General features: G+C 41.4%; 1 protein-coding gene and 1 long non-coding RNA gene across 4 annotated transcripts in view; both read right to left on the bottom strand.

Moving 5' to 3' along the window:
* Positions 1–20,296, bottom strand: part of LOC112262890 (probable E3 ubiquitin-protein ligase HECTD4) — a 73,069-nt gene extending 52,773 nt beyond the window's left edge. For all 3 annotated transcript variants that reach the window (XM_024438720.2, XM_042331569.1, XM_024438722.2), the window contains exons 1-2: positions 19,612–20,296; positions 493–1,046 (exon numbers count right to left, since the gene is read on the bottom strand). In XM_024438720.2, the coding sequence (XP_024294488.2) occupies positions 493–1,046; positions 19,612–19,758 (701 nt within the window). In that variant the 5' untranslated portion in view covers positions 19,759–20,296. The remainder of the gene's footprint in view (positions 1–492; positions 1,047–19,611) is intronic.
* LOC112262892 lies at positions 9,284–10,622 on the bottom strand. The gene is made up of 2 exons (XR_002955422.2): positions 10,262–10,622; positions 9,284–10,178 (listed from the first exon to the last, which is right to left on the bottom strand). It is a non-coding gene; the product is annotated as an uncharacterized LOC112262892 (long non-coding RNA).
* Positions 20,297–22,072: the final 1,776 nt, after the last annotated feature.

Genomic DNA, 22,072 nt, shown 5'->3' with positions numbered 1-22,072 from the left:
ACAGGGGTTAGCTAGGACACTGACAGGGGCTAGCTAGGATACTGAAAGTGAAAACAGAAATGGGATGACACTATACGGCTTGGACACTGAAAAGGGGCTAGCTAGGATACTGAAAGTGAAAACAGAAATGGGATGACACTATACGGCTTGCATAATCACCATCTGGGCAGTATTTTGAAGGTGGAGTAAATGAGCCAGACAGGTAAGCAGAATCAGATGATCCAGAATACTACTATATCCTCTTATGGGCTCCCGAGTGGCGCAGCGGTCTAGGCACTGCATCTCAGTGCCAGAAGCATCACTACAAACCCTGGTTCGATTCCAGGCTGTATCACAACCGGCCATGATTGGGAGTCCCATAGGGCAGCGCACAATTGGCCCAGCGTCGTCTGGGTTTGGCGGGGGGAGTATTTGTTCTTAACTGACTTGCCTAGTTAAATAAAATAACAAAATACATTTTAGTCACTTGTGGTGTTAAGGGTGTGGTCTCACCTGGCGCAGGCGAGGGCTACCAGAGCAGCGGCGGCATTCTCCCTCTGCCTGTGTGCATGGAACATGTATGTCGGAGCCTGTCCCTGCTGGGTCTGTGCTGTTTGCTGGACCCCCTCCTCCAGCCAGGAGCAGAGCAGCCCCTCCAGGCCGTTGAGGCAGTCTGCGGGTTCCTTGCTGAGGCTGAGGGGCTGGCAGTCACGCAGGCAAGACAGCAGCACCTCCGCCGTGACCCCACAGAGTGCTGGGTCACTGCGTGTCTGGGACTGCAGCAGGGGGAAGACCAGTAGCAGGCCCACACGGGAAGTGAAAGGCGCCTGTTCAGGCTGCTGCAGCAGGCCCTGTCGTTTTAGCAGGGCCAGGGCCTCCTCATCCCCCCCGGCCCCCTCCCGGTCCTGCTGTTCCTCCAGGGCCAGCTGACGCTGGGCCCCCCACAGGCCCCGCAGCGCATTCAAACGGTACTCAAACAGGCGGGCATACGCATTGCTTTGGTTACCACAGACGGCACGGAGACGCTCAGCCAGCTCTGCAGGATTCTTTGTTTCGAATGTGAGGATCTAGAGAGAGAGGAAGAGAGAGAGAGAGGAAGAGAGAGACAGAGAGACCGAGAGAAGGAGAAAATGTGAGGGATACATAAAATAGCAATGAAGATCTATAACCAACAGGAGAAAGTACAAATCCGTGGGGAGACGATGGGTAGAGATCTCAAAGTGATGACCACATCCAGTATAGTGCACGGACTGTAAATCACCATCTAGCTGGGATCTGGCTACCTCTTAATCCAATTTACAACAGAGCACTTCTTCAATATGAGATGTCAAATCAAATCTCATTTTTCACATGCTTTGTAAACAACAGGTGTAGACAAAGAGTGAAATGCATACTTAAAGGGCCCTTCCCAACAATGCAGAGAGAAAAATATAGAACAATTACAACATAAGGAGTAAATACACAATGATTAACGATAACTTGGCTATGGTGTACCAGTAACGAGTCGATGCTCAGGGGTACAAGGTAATTGAGGTGTCTTCAGAAAGTATTACTGCCTGAATATAAAATGTACTTATGTCACTGGCCTACACCCAACACCCCATAATGTAAAAGTGGAATTATATATGGAGCGATTTCCAGTGCCAACAGAAATTGTATTTGAATTTCATACTGTTTTATTTGTATTAGGATATTGAATATCAATGTAATATTATTTTAATTTGTAATGCAATTCATGAATTGAACATATATTTCAGGATTTGAAATTGAATGAATTTTGCATTCAGTTTTAAAATTCAATTTCAATTCATTTTAATACGCATAGTAAATATTTATATATTTGGTTTCAATATGGTAGATATTGCATTCATTTTTCATGTATCAACTTTACAAACTATAATTTCAAGTTGATCCAAGTTTCATAAATTCAACTTCTCAGATGTATTCAGATTCAGTGCTCTAAATTCAGAATAAAACCCAGAGACAGCATCCTGGTACTGTGCCAGCAAGGAAAGGTAAAGGAGACCAGATAGAATCAAACACTCTCTGTGGTAAACAGTAGATTCTATCGGTTTCTGAATTGATTTTCTTCCTATGAATTTGGCTCTAGCATTTGAACCATTTTGGATATAAGCTATTATGGCCCCATTCATGATAGCAAAGACACTCTGGAACATGGACGTGATGATCTCAGGCTGAGCAGGACACGATAGAAAGTGGATATAGTTGAATGGCCCTATCATATACTTCTAAGAATAGCCTTTCCATTCTATTTAATCTTGCTCTTCTGACTGACTGGGTTCAAACCAGGTCTCCTGTATGTCACAAGACTATTTGCCCACTTAGCTAAAGACTATAGGGATAAGTTCAGGAAGTGCATGAAAATGACAATACACTACTTGCTTAGTGAGTAGCCTACCGGTTTTTGCTAAAGAGTTCTTTAGCAAAAACCCCCCAAAGGACTGACCATGAGAAACAAGATTCTCTGGTCTGATGAAACCAAGATTGAACTCTTTGGCCTGAGTGCCAAGCGTCACGTCTGGAGGAAAACTGGCACCATCCCTACGGTGAAGCACGGTGGTGGCAGCATCATGCTGTGGAGATGTTTTTCAGCGGCAGACTGGGAGACTAGTCAGGATCGAGGGAAAGATGAACAGATCAAAGTACAGAGATAATCTCGATGAAAACTTGCTCCAGAGCACTCAGGGCCTCAGACTGGGGTGAAGGTTCACCTTCCAACAAAACAATGACCCTAAGGACGCAACCAAGACAACGCAGTAGTGGCTTAGGGTCAAGCCTCTGAATGTCCTTGAGTGGCCCAGCCAGAGCCTGGTCTTGAACCCGATTTAACATCTCTGGAGAGACCTGAAAATAGCTGTGCAGCGTCACTCCCCATCCAACCTGACAGAGCTTGGGAGAATCTGCAGAGAAGAATTGGAGAACCTCCCCAAATACAGATGTGCCAAGCTTGTAGCGTCATACCGAAGAAGGCTGTAATCGCTGCCAAAGGTGCTTCAACAAAGTACTGAGTAAAGAATCTGAGTACTTAAGTAAACGTGATATTTCAGGTTTTAATTTTTAACACATTTCTAAAAAGCTGTTTTTGCTTTGTCATTATGAGGTATTGTGTGTAGATTGATGAGGGGGGTAAAAAACCATTTAATACATTTTAGAATAAGGCTGTAACATAACAAAATGTGTAAAAAGTCACAGGGTCTGAATACTTTTTGAATGTACTGTAGGTGGGGGTAAAGCGATAGGGCAACAGGATTTATAAACAGTAGCAGCAGTGTAATATTTGTATTTATTTAACCTTTATTTAACCAGGATATACCCAGAGGTTAAAAACCTATTTTGTGAGGGCGACCTGGCAAGATGGAAAACTACACATAAAAGCGTGTACATAAAATCTTGCAACAACAAGAAATACACAAAAAAGACAGTGTCACAACTTACAGATACATTTATTAGAAACAACTGCAGCTATCAAAAACAGTGTCGTCGATCAGTCTTAAACAGGCAAGTACGCTAACTCCCCTAAATGTAATATCTTTGGAAGCATGTTCCAGGATGAAGGGGCATAATGGGAAAAACATTGTTTCCCCATCTCAGTTCTAGCCTTAGGAACAGACAAGGACAGCAGCGACTGTGAAAGAAGACTATTGAGTGACTGATCTGGTCAGTAAGGAACAGAGGGAGTTGTCCTATCAATACTTTGTACACAAAAGTGCACCAGTGCTTTAGACTCCTGGTGAACAGAGGGTCCATTGCATCATGGCATACAAATCACAGTGATGGGTGAGTGATCTAGCATTTGTGATAAATCTTAATGCACCATTGATACACTGTGTCCAGAGCTAATGTTCCTAAAATAGAAACCCAATTTCAACTTCAGTTTCTTGGTCAAGTTATCAATGTGCTGTTTAAATGTGTTGCTAAATTGAATATATGCGGGAGGAATAAGAGGTTAGACCCTTTAAACCCAATGATATATATTAAAGAATCAGAATACATTAGTGTGGAAATAAACTACTCCTTGTTGAATTTCTAACGCACAGTAATAATACATTACAATTCTATTCATGTTGCAGATGTTCTTACCCAGAGAAACAGTCAAATACAACATTACATACTTTTTCAAAATAAGTGGTGTGAAAAATTGAGATTGTGGGGTTATTTCAGAGGAGATAAAAATACCAATATTGCGTATCATCTGCACTTAGGCAGCACTTAAGCCAGATATCTATTACAGTGTGTAGTCCAAGACGCCACTACACCATTTAGTAGGCACATTTTTTATTGACTCAATTTCAGATAGACTAACGTTCATTGGAGGCTGGGATTGTGCACCAACCTTCTCCACCTTGCTCTGCAGAAGGGCTTCTACTCCATGATGCTGGTATAAATAGCCAGAATCTAAGCACCATGGGCTGATGGGATGCTGGATGACCTGATCAATCATGAGTTTGGCAAAGTTAGCCCAAATAGAGAGGCAGGTATTAATAAACCACACTAGACCATAAGGTCACATGACATAGGGAAACATAGAGAAACAGTAGAAATCCACTTTTTCAAGCGGAAAGACGATGGCCAGAGCTGACCCATAATGTTAAGTTATCATTTTAGTCAAAGTATGATATAAACTCAGCAAAAAAAGAAACGTCCTCTCACTGTCAACTGCGTTAATTTTCAGCAAACTTAACATGTGTAAATATTTGTATGAACATAACAAGATGCAACAACTGAGACATAAACTGAACAAGTTCCACAGACATGTGACTAACAGAAATTGAATAATGTGTCCCTGAACAAAGGGGGGGGGGTCAAAATCAAAAGTAACAGTCAGTATCAGCTGTGGCCACCAGTTGCATTAAGTACTGCAGTACATCTCCTCCTCATGGACTGCACCAGATTTGCCAGTTCCTGCTGTGAGATGTTACCCCACTCTTCCACCAAGGAACCTGCAAGTTCTTGGAAAATTCTGGGGGGAATGGCCCTAGCCCTCACACTCCGATCCAACAGGTCCCAGACGTTCTCAATGGGATTGAGATCCGGGCTCTTCACTGGCCATTGCAGAACACTGACATTCCTGTCTTGCAGGAAATCACGCACAGAATGAGCAGTATGGCTGGTGGCATTGTCATGCTGGAGGGTCATGTCAGGATGAGCCTGCAGGAGGGGTACCACATGGGGGAGGAGGATGTCTTCTCTGTAACGCACAGCGTTGATATTGCCTGCAATGTCTGATGATGCTGTGACACACAGCCCCAGACCATGACGGACCCTCCACCTCCAAATCTATCCCGCTCCAGAGTACAGGCCTCGGTGTAACGCTCGGTGTAACGCGAATCCGACCTTCACCCCTGGTGAGACAAAACCGCGACTCGTCAATGAAGAGCACTTTTTGCCAGTCCTGTCTGGTCCAGCGACGGTGGGTTTGTGCCCATAGGCGACGTTATTGTCGGTGATGTCTGGTGAGGATCTGCCTTACAACAGGCCTACAAGCCCTCAGTCCAGCCTTTCTCAGCATATTGCACACACTCTGAGCACTGATGGAGGGATTGTGCATTCCTGGTGTAACTCAGGCAGTTGTTGTTGCCATCCTGTACCTGTCCCGCAGGTGTGATGTTTGGATGTACCGATCCTGTGCAGGTGTTGTTACACGTGGTCTGCCTCTGCGAGGAGGATCAGCTGTCCGTCCTGTCTCCCTGTAGCGCCGTCTTAGGCGTCTCACAGTACGGACATTGCAATTTATTGCCCTGGCCACATCTGCAGTCCTCATGCCTCCTTGCAGCATGCCTAAGGCACATTCACGCAGATGAGCAGGAACCCTGGGCATCTTTCTTTAGGTGTTTTTCCAGAGTCAGTAAAAAGGCCTCTTTAGTGTCCTAAGTTTTCATAACTGTTACCTTAATTGCCTACCGTCTGTAAGCTGTTAGTGTCTTAACGACCGTTCCACAGGTGCATGTTCATTAATTGTTTATGGTTCATTGAATAAGCATGGGAAAGTGTTTAAACACTTTACAATGAAGATCTGTGAAGTTATTTGGATTTTTACAAATTATCTTAGAAAGACAGGGTCCTGAAAAAGTGCCGTTTCTTTTTTTGCTGAGTTTATTTGGGCTAACCACTTCGTGCAAATCTGTATGAAAGAGGTGTCTTTCTTGTGAAATGACATACAAATTATTTTCAGCCTACATTTCTTTTCAGGGCTGGGTTTTATTTCAATGTTCCCACCTACCAGCATGGCATTGTTTACTAATCTGAAACAGCTGCAAAGTTATTCCTCTCCATGAATGAGATGAGTCAAACAGCCGTGTGTCCACTTGGCCACCCAGTCCATGGAGCAAATAAAACAGAAAATTATCATAATCCATTGGATAATTTGTACAGTTTCACTAATTTTTGGTTCAGTCTGTATTAACAATATATATCTATGAACATTTTAGAAATTGTATAATTTTGCAAACCTGCTCCCCCTGTCGCCCCAAGATGAATGGTTTTGTCCACTAAAGTTTTGAGTCACTACACGCTCCACTGCTTTGATTGGTGTGTTTATCCAGATAGCGAACAGGCACCCACGAAAGAAAATTCAAGGCTCTTATAGTTACAGTTGAAGTCGGAAATTTACATACACCATAGACAAATACATTTAAACTCAGTTTTTCACAATTCCTAACAATCAATCCTAGTAAAAATTCTGTGTCTTAGGTCAGTTAGGATCACCACTTTATTTTAAGAATGTGAAATGTCAGAATAATAGTAGGGAGAATGATTTATTTCAGCTTTTATTTATTTCATCACATTCCAAATGGGTCAGAAGTTTACATACACTCAATTAGTATTTGTAGCATTGCCTTTAAATTGTTTAACTTGGGTGAAATGTTTCGGGTAGCCTTCCACAAGATTCCCACAATAAATTGGGTGAATTTTGGCCCATTCCTCCTGACAGAGCTGGTGTAACTGAGTCAGGTTTGTAGGCCTCTTTGCTCACACACGCTTTTTCAGTTCTGCCCACAAATGTTCTATGGGATTGAGGTCAGGGCTTTGTGATGGCCACTCTAATACCTTGACTCTGTTATCCTTAAGCCATTTTGCCACAACTTTGGAAGTATGCTTGGGGTCATTGTCCATTTGGAAGACCCATTTGGGACCAAGCTTTAACTTCCTGGCTGATGTCCTGAGATGTTGCTTCAATATATCCACATAATTTCCCCCCATGTTGCCATCTACTTTGTGAAGTGAACCAGTCCCTCCTGCAGCAAAGCACCCCCAACACATGATGCTGCCACCCCCGTGCTTCACAGTTGGGATGGTGTTCTATGGCTTGCAAGCATCCCCCTTTTTCCTCCAAACAAAATGGTCATTATGGCCAAACAGTTCTATTTTTGTTTCATCAGACCAGAGGACATTTCTCCAAAAAGTACAATCTTTGTCCTAATGTGCAGTTGCAAACCGTGGTCTGGCTTTTTCATGCCGGTTTTGGAGCAGTGGCTTCTTCATTGTTGAGCGGCCTTTCAGGTTATGTCGATATAGGACTCGTTTTACTGTGGATATAGATACTTTTGTGCCTGTTTACTCCAGCATCTTCACAAGGTCCTTTGCTGTTGTTCTGGGATTGATTTGCACTTTTCACACCAAAGTACGTTCATCTCTAGGAGACAGAACACGTCTCCTTCCTGAGCAGTATGACGGCTGTGTGGTCCCATGGTGTTTAACTTGCACACTATTGTTTGTACAGATGAACGTGGTACCGTCAGGCATTTGGAAATTGCTCCCAAGAATGAACCAGACTTGTTGAGGTCTACAAATGTTTTCTGAGGTCTTGGCTGATTTCTTTAGATTTTCCCATGATGTCAAGCAAAGAGGCACTGAGTTTGAAGGTAGGCCTTGAAATACATCCACAAGTACATCTCCAATTGACTCAAATTATGTCAATTAGCCTATCAGAAGCTTCTAACGCCAATACATACTTTTCTGGAATTTTCCAAGCTGTTTAAAGGCACAGTCAACTTAGCGTATGTAAACTTCTGACCGATTGGAATTGTGATACAGTGAGATTATCAGTCAGTAAGCAATTGTTGGAAAAATGACTTGTGTCATGCACAAGTAGATGTCCAAACCGAATAGCCAAAACTATAGTTAAGACATTTGTGAGGTGGTTGAAAAACAAATTTTAATGACTCCAACCTAAGTAAGTGTAAGTAAACTTCTGACTTCAACTGTACATGTCCTGATCAAAGTAATTTTAGCGTATCATTTCACTTCCCTTGTGAGAATCATGAGCATGGGCTGACTTGGCTTTGCTGTAACCACAGCTGAAGACTGCTAGCAGCCTACTAAAATATTGCACCGTGTCCAATACAATGTAGAAAAACGTATATCAGCTAGCCTATCTTTCGATATCACCGGCGTTTCATCTTATTCTAACTATTTCTTGACGTATTTCCAGCCGCAATTGATTAGGGATGCATATTAGGGACGCACCTATATGAAATTTGTCTGATACCGAGATCCAATATTTTCCTTGCCGAAAAACCCAGTACCCGATATTAAAAGATTTTGCTTCCTTTTAAGCATTCCACTAGTTAAATAGTTGACACACACACACACACACACACACACACCAAAAAGTTATTTTGTTGGCATTTACATATGTCCCCATTACCAGTAAAACATTTTTCATTTACAGCTGTAATGTTTCGTTAAATTGTTCATTTGTTTAATTCTCAACCAGGATTTCATCATACATGTCAAGGAGTGAGGTTTCAGCTCTGTCTGTCCGTGGCCTCATCGATCGTGGGTCCTCTTCCTCAGTGCGCACTGTCACTGTGTCCGTTTCCATCTTGTCCAGCTGTGTCTAACATTTCACTTAAACCCTGTTTCTTGTCTGCATCGAAGTCGTGGTCCTTGTACCTAGCATCAAGCATGGTGGCGACACAGTATAAAAGCTCAGAGAGAATACCACCGAATCGCTTGTTCACAGCCTCTAGTAGAGTACTTATGCAAGTTAACCCCACGGTCTGTGTCGGCAGTTTTGTTGTAGAAAATCCTTGTCGACCCACTGTGCTGTCAGACCCACTGTGCTGTCAGCATGCTCATGGGCAGTGTCCGAAATGTACTTTTTGTCTCACCTGCCAAGTGGACTGGTAGATGAAAAAAATCCACCAGCCAAACATATTCTTTACCAGCCAAAATAATTAATTGCCTTTTCGTGTCACAAATACATTAATTTCAGTACATGTTGAATACAAACTTAAATAAGCAAGAGCAAGATTTGAAACAAAATTGTAATATATTGATCAAGAGTTAATCAAATCAAGTTTATTTGTAGAGCACATTTAAAAACAACTGTAGTTGACCAAAAGTGCTGTACAGAGTGCAAAAACACCAAACATTGGGCACACAATGAAATAAACAAAACATAAAAGATACAATGAATAAGAGTACATAGAAGTGAAAACAGGGCAACAGCAATGGTAAAATACAATTATGAGAAGTACAGTGGACATAGAACTGGTGCTCTCCTGATACAAATCCTTTACTTTGATTAGAAATACCCTGATTAAATACAGGTAAAAAAAGAGGCTTATCAGATGCTGGTTAATTTTGGCTGTGGCTAGATTTAAATTCCCAGCCTGAATACAACAGAAGAAGTCTTAAACTCAAAATTCTACTGAAGTATTTGCTATTAAATGTACTTAAGGATCAAACATAAAAGTAAATTTGAAGGTTTTGTAAACCTATCAGATGCTTAATCATTTTAATCAACTTAAACCTCAGAACTCCTCACCCTCTCTTTGCATGGTCCATGTCACAGCATCAATACTTTTAAAGGATCATACTCCCTGATCTCTGGAGAGGACAGCTGGACCATAAGGAGATCTGACAGTGTGTCAGACTTTAGGTTGGACCGCCAATCGGTTTTCACCGGTTTCATGGTATTAAAACCTCTTTCACATTCAGCTATGGAGGCAGGGAAGGACAGGACCAGGTCAACAAATGCCAGAAAACCAGGACAGGAATGCTGATGGCTCCTGTTGACAAGGAACCAGGACATCTTCTGCAGGGACTGGGACTCTTGGTACATCAGCAACTTCAGGACAGTTCACTGGTCAGGGATCCTTTCAACATGGATGCCAGTGGTCTCCAGGACAGGAAGTGGTCCACCAGGGTTTCCAGTTCAGTGTCTCCAAAATCTAGAATAATTAAATACATTACAACAAGCATCATGCAGTTTTAATTCTCAAACTATAAAAATATGATAATGAACCTGACTGACCTGTAATACAAAACATAAAGTAACCTGCTGCTGCATCTCCTGACACTGGCCAGTTGGTGAAGCTGACCAGCTTGGTGGCACACAGGACCCTCACACTGGCATCCTGGAACCTGTCAGTCATACTCTCGACTAGCCTGTCAAGCATTATGTCTTGTGATGTGACGAGGGTCTTGCTGTCACCTCTGGTCAGCAAAATTCCCTCATATCTGTGGCCTTCATCATGGGCCCTTCTCTGATGATAAAGGGCCATCCTTTCAGAACTTTCCTTTACAACACACTCTCACTCTCTCTCCCACTCTTATTAACATAATCCTTTCTCTTAATTCTCTTAAGTTAAGTATTTCTTATTGCAGTTTAAATAAACATACCTGTTTTTGTACTTCTTAAGTACTGCCTGTGTTGAGCACAAGGAGCTGTGGGCTTCTGCTATGGTGATGGTGGACCTCTGCAGACAGTCAGACAGGTTGCTCAGGTGTGTTAGAGTGTCATGCAGGAAGCCACAGAAGCTGATAACAACAGCCTCCCTTGCAGTACTGTAGTATTTCCTCACCTTGGCCTGCTGGACACCTCTGGCATTTTGGGCATCAGCAGATTGAATCTGAAATACATAAAGAACAAATAAGACAATTAATTGCTATCCAAAAAAACCTATTAGATATGACACATTTTATCAGTGCATAAAGCATTAAAACATGATGTAACCGTGTTTGTTGTTTTTTACTGGACATTACATATTGATGATGACTTTGAGTACTTAGCATAGTAATCTAGAGCCACTACCTGTTCCAGGTGCTGGACAAGCCACTGGTAACCTCGCAGGAAGTGGTCCAGTGCACGCAATAGGTGTAAACTCTTTGGCCTGCTTCTCATTTCTATATGTTGAGCCCACAGTGATTCCTTTTTTTCCCCATCCAAACTGCAAAAATGAAACATCAATTAATTCAATAATAATTAAATATACAATCATGTTATCCAATATAGCTGGCAGTTGATTGTGCAAAATTAGCCTTCTACCCTTTGTTTCCTTAAGAATCAACACGATAAGGCTAGTAAAGTCAATTGTGCCACAATGCTTTAAAATGTAACCAGCATCTAGAGACAAACATTAAATTTTATTATTATGTTACAGAGCCATAGGAAAGCATGGAGATCCATGTCAGCATTAGTAGGCCTATAATTTTCTGGAAATTATACACTATTTTGAGGTGAACCAAAGCTTATCAACGGCTGAGAAATAACCTACAATACTGGACCACGTCTGCTAAATAGACTTAAAAACTTGCTACAAAAAGTACTAGTCTAGCTACAAGAGTAACAACATTTTCACTTACTCACACATCCACTCCAAGTCAGAAAGTGGTCTCACCTTCTTGCCAATGGCATGTACAGTCCTAAACAGCATCTTCATCTTCGTGCTGGTCTGCTCTGACATTAGCGCCATCACAGAGGGTGTCAAGATGAGAGGCTCCGATTGAGGCCGGGACATAGACACGCAGGCAATGTGACACTTGCTGTGTGCATGGTCACAAATGTTCTCCAGCTTCATAATTTTAATTCTGATGACAAATTAGTTGTTTCTGCTTTTATCTTTAGCATACTGGCGACACACAGAACAACTCATCACCACAGCCTCCGCATCATACTGTAGCCAGCCTCTTGAAACTCCATCTCCAAACCTCCATTTCTCATAGAACTCTTTGTGATTCGTCCTCCTTTTCTTCGGTGGGTTTTCGTTTTAAAGGTTGGTTTACTCCAGGTAAATGTTGCCACATAACAGCTATTTAATGAACGGTAGCTAGCAGCAGACCCGTGGCAAGTGAGCAATGTCGAGTAGCCGATGTCCCGTACGGTAAACAGTGCCGTGAAACTAGAGCACTAGAGACAGTCTGTGGTAAGCTGGCAAACATAATTTCCTCCGAGCCATCATGCCAGATATTTTATTACATGGCTATTTTGGTACAAACATTCACCCTCCCGTGTGGCGGATAGCCTTCTGAGATTCTCGCCAAATGGAAAATCTACCTGCATTTGGCACTTGGTGGGTGTTCATTTCGAACTGTGCTCATTGGGCTGACATCGCTGGTCCAAATGTCAGTCGTAAAGCTAATAGCAGTGACGGCAATAGCAAGTAGCTCATGGATGTGTGTTTCAACAATACTGTGTAACTCTGGTAGGGCAACATCTGAAAAATAGTGCCTACTTGGTAGTGTGTACCGGGGCTCGAGGTGCTCAACCAGTCAGCAAAAGCCAACATCATCCACAACAGAGAACGGTTGATTGTCAAGGGCAATGAATTCCATTATCTTGGCGTTAATGGATTTCACCTTTGAGTTCTCTCACTGAAATTCTCTCTCTCTTTCAAATGACTGCTTGACTTGAACTGGTTTCGTTTTTTTCTGCTTTAGTTCTAAGTAGTCGCTGAACGTCTGGGGGTGATGCACTTTCAAATGAGTAATTAGGTTTGTGGTATTGAAAGATTTCACTTTCTCCCCTCTGGAAATAATAGCAGCACAAACGTTGCATATGGCCTTTTTGTTATCTTCCTTTGAAACTTCAAAATATATCCACACAGCAGACATTGTGGGCTAGGTTAGGAAGGCTGTTTTGCACGTGTAGCGCTGTATTCTCCGTGGCGTCATTACGTTATCTACCTACGTTATATAGGTATGCACATCATCTACCTACGTTATATACGTATGCACATCAGCTTTGACATCGGTTTTGCACATCGGCATTAAACTAGACATCGGGCCGATGCCGACATTTTTAGCGAATATCGGCCGATTCCGATATGCTTACCGATATATCGTGCATCCCTACAATTTGTGAAAGATGCCAAAACTTAAGATAACAATAGATGGTGAAGTCAAAGACAGGCCAGTGGTTCCCATCTGTGGCGAAGTTCTCCCTAAATCAATGCTTATGACTATCCAGCTCGAAAACCAGCCATAAGCCTTGTTCACATTGGCAGTTTGAAGTAACTCAAATCCAATTTTTTTGCACATCCGATTCCGTTCTTTTTCCTGCAGTCTGAACAGCAAAAAAAGCACAAAGTATCAGATATTTCGCGCCACATTTCAAACCATCTTCGTAGGTGCTAGATAACGTTACTCTTAACAGTTTGACAAGAACATGTGTTAGCTAACTAGCTTGTTTATTGTTTACAAAACAAATGTGTGAATGCACAAGAAAGTTAAACAGCTACCTAAGCTAAGTGACTGCTGTGGTTAGCCAAAAATAAGTCATTTTGAAAATTGGATCATCTTATCCTTTGAGGCTTTAAAGAGTGTACTTACACTATGACTTTGAACATTCAAAGCAAATGAGAAATGTCCATGGCAGGCATTGTTGTTAGCTTGCTAAATAACCTTAGCTTGCTAAATAACTTCTAAGTGATAGGAAGCATGAGTACCACTAAGCAGCTTACACCACAGCACACACACCCGCAGTTAATATAACAACTAGTGTAGCCATGTCAGCAAATGACTGCTGTCTGAACACACAAATCCAATTTGGTCACTTGTAACTTGCTGTTTGGACAGTCAGTTCTCCAAAACAGATTTGAAAAACAAAACTGATTTGAGCATTAAGGATTGCAGTGTGAACAAGGCTATAGAGCGAGATGGCTAATCTTTTGAAGACGGTGTACAAAAATATATATAAAAAGCAACCGATAACATTAGCTAGCTAGATAAGGTTAGCAAGACAGCATGCTAACCCTAGCTAGATAAGGTTAGCAATATAGCATGCTAGCTAGCCAGCCTGACAGCTGTTAGTGCCCCATTTGTTGATGTTTATCAACTACACATGGAAATTATCACACCCAATTTGTGAATAAGTAGCCTTTGTTATTCTTTGGTGGTAGAACCGAAACATGCATCTCATGTGGGGGGGGACCCACCTCATTATACACTGATTCGTGCAGCCCGGTTTAACTCCTTCTCACATAAGAGTGAGGTTAGTGAGAGCAGGGGGAGGGTGGACAGTGGTGACAGTACAATAACCAGACACACTGCAGATGCTCAGGTTACATTCCATCCATACTTCCACTGCAGAGAGGACAAGCAACACATACTTGTCCTGTACTGCCATTGAACCAATGGTACTGCGCTCTTCTGAGGAGTGGCATGGGCAATAAGGGCTTTGCTTTGACCTCCACCCGTCAGACCCAGAGCTAATCCAGTCCCACTATGAAACAGCATAAACAAGATGTCACACTACTGCACCTGGGGCACAGGTCTATGGCTAGCTAGCACAGCTGCTCCATCGCCCCAGTCATTGCTCCATCCGTATGAAAAATAAGAACATTTTAGAAGCAGGAGGTGTACGCAGTGAAGTCTAGTCCTCTCAGGTTGATTCATTCTCAGTGTTCCTCTGTAGCATGCCATCTGTCTGTTACCATCTATCAATGTATGTCCCATTTATTTGTCTGTTTAGGTCTACCATCACTGATATGGCTTTAAAATACGGAGCGTGCAAAAATTGCGCATCGGCCATTGCACGTGCACTAGGCTTCATTGCAAAGTTTATTTTGGACATTACATTTACTATTAGATTAATACCTGGCTACTAGCAGTAGGTGTTAGTTAGTGATCAAGCGAATGTATTTTGAGTTTCCACTTCCTCAGGTGGTGAATGAGCACCAACTGAATTAGGCCTATATAATATTAATGCACATAAAGATGAAGACAAATTCATGTCTATTAAACAAACAAATCAGACCCTATTTTGACAGTAAAATAACACAAATAGCCTAATTGTCAACCTAAAATTCATGACGATCACTGGATTAAGTTGCACAACAAAATATTTTGAATCAAGCATTCATGCTTGGAAATGTTAGATGTAACAACTTATTTACTTAATACCATCTCCGTAGTCTATTACACTTCTTAAAGTATTGTGAATGACTTTATAAGACGAATGAAATTAATTATATTGTGCGACACAGCGAAACACATTTATTGGGTGCCACCAAATCATGGGCTAGTCCCACCAACTGAAAAAGTTAGTGGCACCAGTGACACCAGGGGAAAATGTTAGTCCGGAGCCATGATGATGTCAGGGTTGACTGGACAGGGCCTTTTAACATTGAACCACCTGGCCTTTCAGCCTTCAAGTACCCACTAGAGAACATAGCTAGGCGTTCCATTTAGCATATGCATCAGCTGCATATCAACCCGCAAGGTGTACAAACATAAGCACCAACACTTGATAAATAGTGCATATTGTAAATTATGAATTGAATGAAATATAAACATTAAAAAGGATATGTTTTATATAATTCTACAAAGTCCTAGAAAAAACCTAGGCCTATAGCCTATTTTCATTTACCTTACAATAAAAAAAAAAGTAATCTATTTGATCAACTTTATTTGTAGATTTGATTAGTAATAGAGTTACAGTAATTAATGAAGACCAGTTACAGCTTATTTTTGACAAAGTAGAAACTAAACATATTACAATATTATAACCAGCCAGGTGCACAGGTGAAATTGTTTTCCATTTTCCTAAACAAAAGTACAAGAACAACTGTAGAGGATAAATAGCATAAAGAAATATTTTTGTTAATATATTCATGACAAGATATAAAAAGTCATTTGTTGATTGTATGGGGCACTGTATTGAGTCCTTATATGCGTGCCTTTACACATACATGAATCAATCTCCTCTTCATGCTTCGGGTGCACAGTCAGCACTAGAGGTCGACCGATGATGACTTTTCAACGCCTATTCCGATTATTGGAGCATGAAAAAAGCAGATACCGATTAATCGGCGGATTATTTATTTATTTGTAATAATGCCAATTACAACAATACTGAATGAACACGTATTTATTTATTTTATTTTACTCCCCAATTTCGTGGTATCCAATTGTTTAGTAGCTACTATCTTGTCTCATCGCTACAACTCCCGTACAGGCTCGGGAGAGACGAAGGTTGAAGGTCATGCGTAATGAACACTTATTTTAACTTAATATAATACAACAATAAAATCAATTTAGCCTCAAGTAAATAATGAAACATGTTCAATTTGGTTTAAATAATGCAAAAACAAAGTGTTGGAGAAGAAAGTGAAAGTGCAATATGTGCTATGTAAGAAAGCTAACGTTTCAGTTCCTTGCTCAGAACATGAGAACATATGAAAGCTGGTGGTTCCTTTTAACATGAGTTTTCAATATTCCCTGGTAAGAAGTTTTAGGTTGTAGTTATTATAGGAATTATAGGACTATTTCACTCTATACCATTTGTATTTCATTAACCTTTGACTATTGGATGTTCTTATAGGCACTTTCGTATTGCCAGTGTAACAGTACCCCTCCTCTCTTCCGTCCCTCTCCTCGCTCCTCCCTGGGCTCGAACCAGCAACACAACGACAACAGCCACCATCGAAGCAGCGTTACCCATGCAGAGCAAGGGGAACAACTACTAGAAGGCTCAGAGCGAGTGACGTTTGCAACGCTATTAGCGCGCGCTAACTAGCTAGCCATTTCACTTCGGTTACACCAGCCTCATCTCGGGAGTTGATAGGTTTGAAGTCAAAAACAGCGCAACGCTTGACACACAACAAAGAGCTGCTGGCAAAACGCAAAGAAAGTGCTGTTTGAATGAATGTTTACGCGCCTGCTTCTGCCTACCACCGCTCAGTTAGATACTTAGATACTTGTATGCTCAGTCAGATTATATGCAATGCAGGACACGCTAGATAATATCTAGTAATATCAGCAACCATGTGTAGTTAACTAGTGATTATGATTGATTGTTTTTTACAAGATAAGTTTAATGCTAGCTAGCAACTTTCCTTAGCTTACTGCATTACTCCACAAGGAGTGCAACGAGAGAGAGGCAGGCCGTTATTGCGTTGGACTAGTAAACTGTAAGGTTGCAAGATTGGAATCCCCGAGCTGACAAGGTAAAAATCTGTCGTTCTGCCCCTGAACGAGGCAGTTAACCCACCTTTCCTAGGCTGTAATTTAAAATAAGAATGTGTTCTTAACTGACTTGCCTAGTTAAATAAAGGTATATAAAATATATATATATATATATTTTTTTTTTAAATTGGCGCCCAAAAATACCGATTTCCGATTGTTATGAAAACTTGAAATCGGCCCTAATTAATCGGCCATTCTGATTAATCGGTCGACCTCTAGTCAGCATACAGCGTTGGGGCTTTGTGTGAGCAAACCCCACCAACAAAATCCCACCACTGTGAGGGGCACTGCAGTTTTCATGGGCCTTGTTTTGTGTGCACCTGCCGCAGGTGTCGCATAATCTTTCTGAAGCGGTTGCGTGGAATGCTCCATCCCATACCTATCAGACCAAAATGACTTCACATCAACGCTCTTCCACCATGTGCCCCGCAGAACATATAAAGGTCCAATAAAAGCTTTGAGTCCAGACACGTCCCACATACTGTTTCCTTTTCTGTGCGCATGAGCAACAGTACAATCGCTGATGTGCTGCAACATCTACACGTTACATACCGTAAACTCGTCACTCTTTTCTTACCAAAACGTGCCATCCCTCCCCGATTCCAGTCTCATCGTGGCAGTTAAGATCGCCATCTCAGTTTGCTCTGTTTTTTCTGCAGCGAGGTTCAGGCATCGGAGGCGAATGATCGAAGTGAACATCAGAATCAGATGAAGACTCATCAGCAACGTCGATTTCAAGCACAATACCCGATCCTCCATCCTACTCCAACTTATCTAAATGCTGCAGCATTTGCAATGCTGTCAGTGCGTACATTAGTTTGTTTCGGCTTGCCATTGTGAACTAAACACATTGTATTTTGTACTCAGTGTCTGATTTGACTCTCAAGAGGGGAAATTATATACCATTTCCAGACTTTCATAATAAAATAATTAGACCACCCACAATTGTTCATCATCATTACACTATTGTTCTAAATTCAACCCTCATTATTCAGATAAAATTCAATCACCCATTTCACCCTCCTCATCATTCAGTTCATTGAAGTCACATGCACCATTATCTGTTTCAATCTGATTTCTATCACCCACTCATCCATTGAAAACAGAATAGCATATTTTTATTGTACGTTTAGTATGTTACTCTTTTTTGCTTAGTAGCCAGAGCAATGCTGCCGTGCGAGTGGTCTTGTGCTGAATGCATGGACAGCATAGAAATTCTTGGGAAAAGTTACATTTGGAAATCTTGAATTTTGAGATATTTGATTATGGTAAGTGTCGTAGAAACTGCAGAACATGCTCTTTCTGATACTATAGAAATCAAAATGTTTTATCTGCATGTGACTGAATGAGGATTTGATAAAGTAAGCTGTGTGTGAATACTTTCTGAAGGAAGTGTAGATTAGGTGAAAGAAAAAAATCTTTGTAATTAATTTTGAATTCAGGCTGTAACAACAAAATATAGAATAAGTCAAGGAGCGGCAGGTCGCCTCGTGGTTAGAGTGTTGGGACAGTAACTGAAAGGTTGCTAGATCGAATCCCCGAGCTGACAAGGTAAAAATCTGTCATTCTGCCCCTGAACAAGGCAGTTAACCCACTCTTCCTAGGCCGCCATTGTAAATAAGAATTTGTTCTTAACTGACTTGCCTAGTTAAATAAAGGAAAAATAAAAATGAATACTTTCTAAAGGCACTGTGCCAATGATGAAGCATTCTGTGCTGAACAAGACCTCTTGGCTACTTACTGGCTTGAGGAGCTTTCAAGAGCGCTGAATTTACTGTTTCCTATTGTATTTGTCCAGTTTGTGTGCCATGCCAATGTGCTTTGAAGAATTTAAGTGAGAATAGGTCGGTGAGCTGATGAATACAACAATAATAGCCTGCCACCACTCAAGAGCACCCAATGTCTGGACCAGAGGGGACACGGTTCCCACAAAGGGTGGGGATTTAAAGGCCAAGATAATAAGCTACCCTTGCTAGCTAGCTACGTCGTGAGTCATCATGCCTACACACTACACACACTGTTATTCATATAGCAACTAACACTACATTATCTTCAAATTATAGACTGTCTGCTAACTAGCCTGTTACTGTAAACAATGGTCAACGTTATGTTTCAATGTTCTCTTTAGTTAACTAGCGTAGTTATTGGTCATGCTCCTCGTTAAGCCGACGTTAGCGTCCTTAGCTAGCCAATGTTACACATGGACATGACTAGCGAAACGTGTTGCTATTAATGTGACTTTATTCATATGGAATTATATAACTTGCTGCTTGGCAATCCCTACTAGTTAATGCTGAACAGGTAGGTAGCTAGCGCTTGACAATTTAGCTAGCTAAGTTAACTAACGTTAGCTGTGTTCGCTTCCTCCAAGAAAACATTCAAAATGCAACCGTTAAGATGCAGACTAACAGTACTCACCTCCTGCTCAGTGTCCCCCTGCTCAGACACACCGATTTCACTGGGCAGTTCAGCCAGATCCGTGACCCGAATCAGTCCATCGTGAAGGAAAATAGTCTCTTCCTTCACTGACAACCACTGGGACGAATCCACGGCCCCGGAGCCCATCTCTCTCTCCTCCGAGAAAAATGCCAGAAAGGTCGAACATTAAAACAAATCCAATCCGAAATGACAACAACACTACCCGACAGACATGCTGTCAGTCAGATGAGAAAGTCAGACCTACTCCGACCCAGCTAGCTAGCTTGGTAACGCCAATCGTACTACCAAATATTTGTGGGTACCACTTTGCTGCTACGGGTGCTAGCTATCGAGGCTTGCTAGCGAACATAGGTCGGCCAGCTGATCGCACTGTGTGGGGCAGGTTCTTTCTTCCGCTACCAACTGTATCATTGAGCATATCGTACTGTCTTTACAGAGCAGTGGGCGTGACACTGTCTCTAAACCGTAATATTTAGAGCATAGTTTAGTAATTGACTGCCTTCTCCAGCTGAACACGAAGTCTGAGCATAACCAAAACACGATAAAAATGCAGGAAAAACGGCTCCGATGGTGGTCCAACAACTGATTATTAGTGGCCGGACAGATAATGGAAACCCCACAGCTGTCGGTGAGACGCCATGTTTCTTAGGCCAACAGTTACTGTTCCCAGCATACATTGCGCTTTAGCCTACAATAAACACGTCAACAAATTGAACCACCAAAATATAATTTATTATCAATACTAAGATTGTATGTATGTGTCGTTATAGTTTGTTTAATACTCATGGTTTCATTTGTACATTCTGATTGCGGTGACAATGTAGGTAAATTATGATAATCTGACACAATATTCAAAGCAAAAAGCCTTTAGGTATGAAGTGCAACACTGTTTACACTACACAATTCAACATTATCCACTGATGACACTCAAATTAAGAAACAATTATTAATTAACATGTGTAAAGATAGGTGGTCAATCGCCTTACTTTTAAAAGTACGAGGGCGCCACCTCCTGAGCATTTTTTAAAGCTCTTGGCTGAAAGATAGTGCACCTTTACAACATTAGGGAAGTTTGTAATCTGAGATAACGAAAAACAGAGAATTGGTTACATTTAAGTATTTTAATCGAGAAGTACACAGACTTAATATAAATATATTAAATTAAAACCATTTGTCAGGGGTCTTCTCACAAGTCACAACTCTAGTTTTCATTTAGTTATTATCCAGTTATTATCATTATTTACAGTTGAGATCAAAGGTTTAGGGTTTGGATCTGGATGGTATTTCGAGCAGCAACTCAAATCCGTTTTGCATAAGGCTTGCAAAACGTACAGGTTGATGTTAGACAGATGTATTGCATACTGTATACAAGATACAAAATTATTCCCATTCTGGTAACTGGTAAGGGTGCTGATGTTTGGGAGACATCAGCCTAAGTTTTTTTGGGGCTCAATGATCCTTAGACATAGTCTCTAGAGGCGAACAGGAGTCCCTCTTTTTGTATCTTTACTTGTGCCCTGAGCATTGTCTTCCTCTTTCCTCCATGTTTTAAAATACATGAATTAGTCCCTCCCACAAAAAAATATGTTTTTATTTTATTTTTATAAAATAAAATATTATATGTTAACACTAGATCCCACAAGCACTGTTTCAACTGTATACAGTATACTGCTATAGCCTATTTATTATTGTTATCACATTGACACTAGGTAGGACAGTGACACATTGCGTGTAACAATTAGCAATATCAGCTTTGTGAAGAGATCACATTAAAAAGTCTAAGGGGCAGTTGTGGCTCTTTGCAAATATATCACATGTTTTAATTGAGCCAACCTTTTCCCCAAAGACAGTCTTTTAAACTTCACACATCGAGGCAGAATAGAGACACAAAGTCCTGCAGGACGGATAGGAGAATCTTGGTCCTCTCCAAGTATCTGATCTGACCACTCAGCAATGTGGTGGAGGAAGTGGAGAGAGATGGAGGGACAGAGGAGATCGATGATCCAAGTAGACAGTCAGTGGATAAGAATTAAGAGATGTTAAGAGAAATACGCAAACAATTTCAGAAAGGAAATAGGGGGACACAGTTTTCTGGTATGTGTGTATATACATACGTGTGTGTATGCATGCGTGTGTGTGTCAGAGATGTGATAATGCACAAAGTAATTATCTAATCCATTTAAAGGAAGATAACTGCAAGTTAGAGCAGATCCTCTTAATTGACCACAGTGAAAGCTCAATATAGAGCCACAAATGTGCCAGCTTGCAAGATTATACTGTATGTACCGGTATACAGCTACTGTCTCACCTGCGGGTGCAATCACAATGGTACAGTCTTTGATTCCATGTTGTGAAGATCATCTCTCTTCTCCAGAGGGGGAATGTTGTATTTACATTCATCCACATGCTTGAGGGTCCCACAAAGATGCAGGCTATCTGT

Source organism: Oncorhynchus tshawytscha, linkage group LG12, assembly GCF_018296145.1.
Source record: "Oncorhynchus tshawytscha isolate Ot180627B linkage group LG12, Otsh_v2.0, whole genome shotgun sequence".
Taxonomy (NCBI): domain Eukaryota; kingdom Metazoa; phylum Chordata; class Actinopteri; order Salmoniformes; family Salmonidae; genus Oncorhynchus; species Oncorhynchus tshawytscha.
The sequence above is the reverse complement of the archived record's forward strand: the minus strand, read 5'-3'. Positions and strand labels throughout refer to the sequence as shown.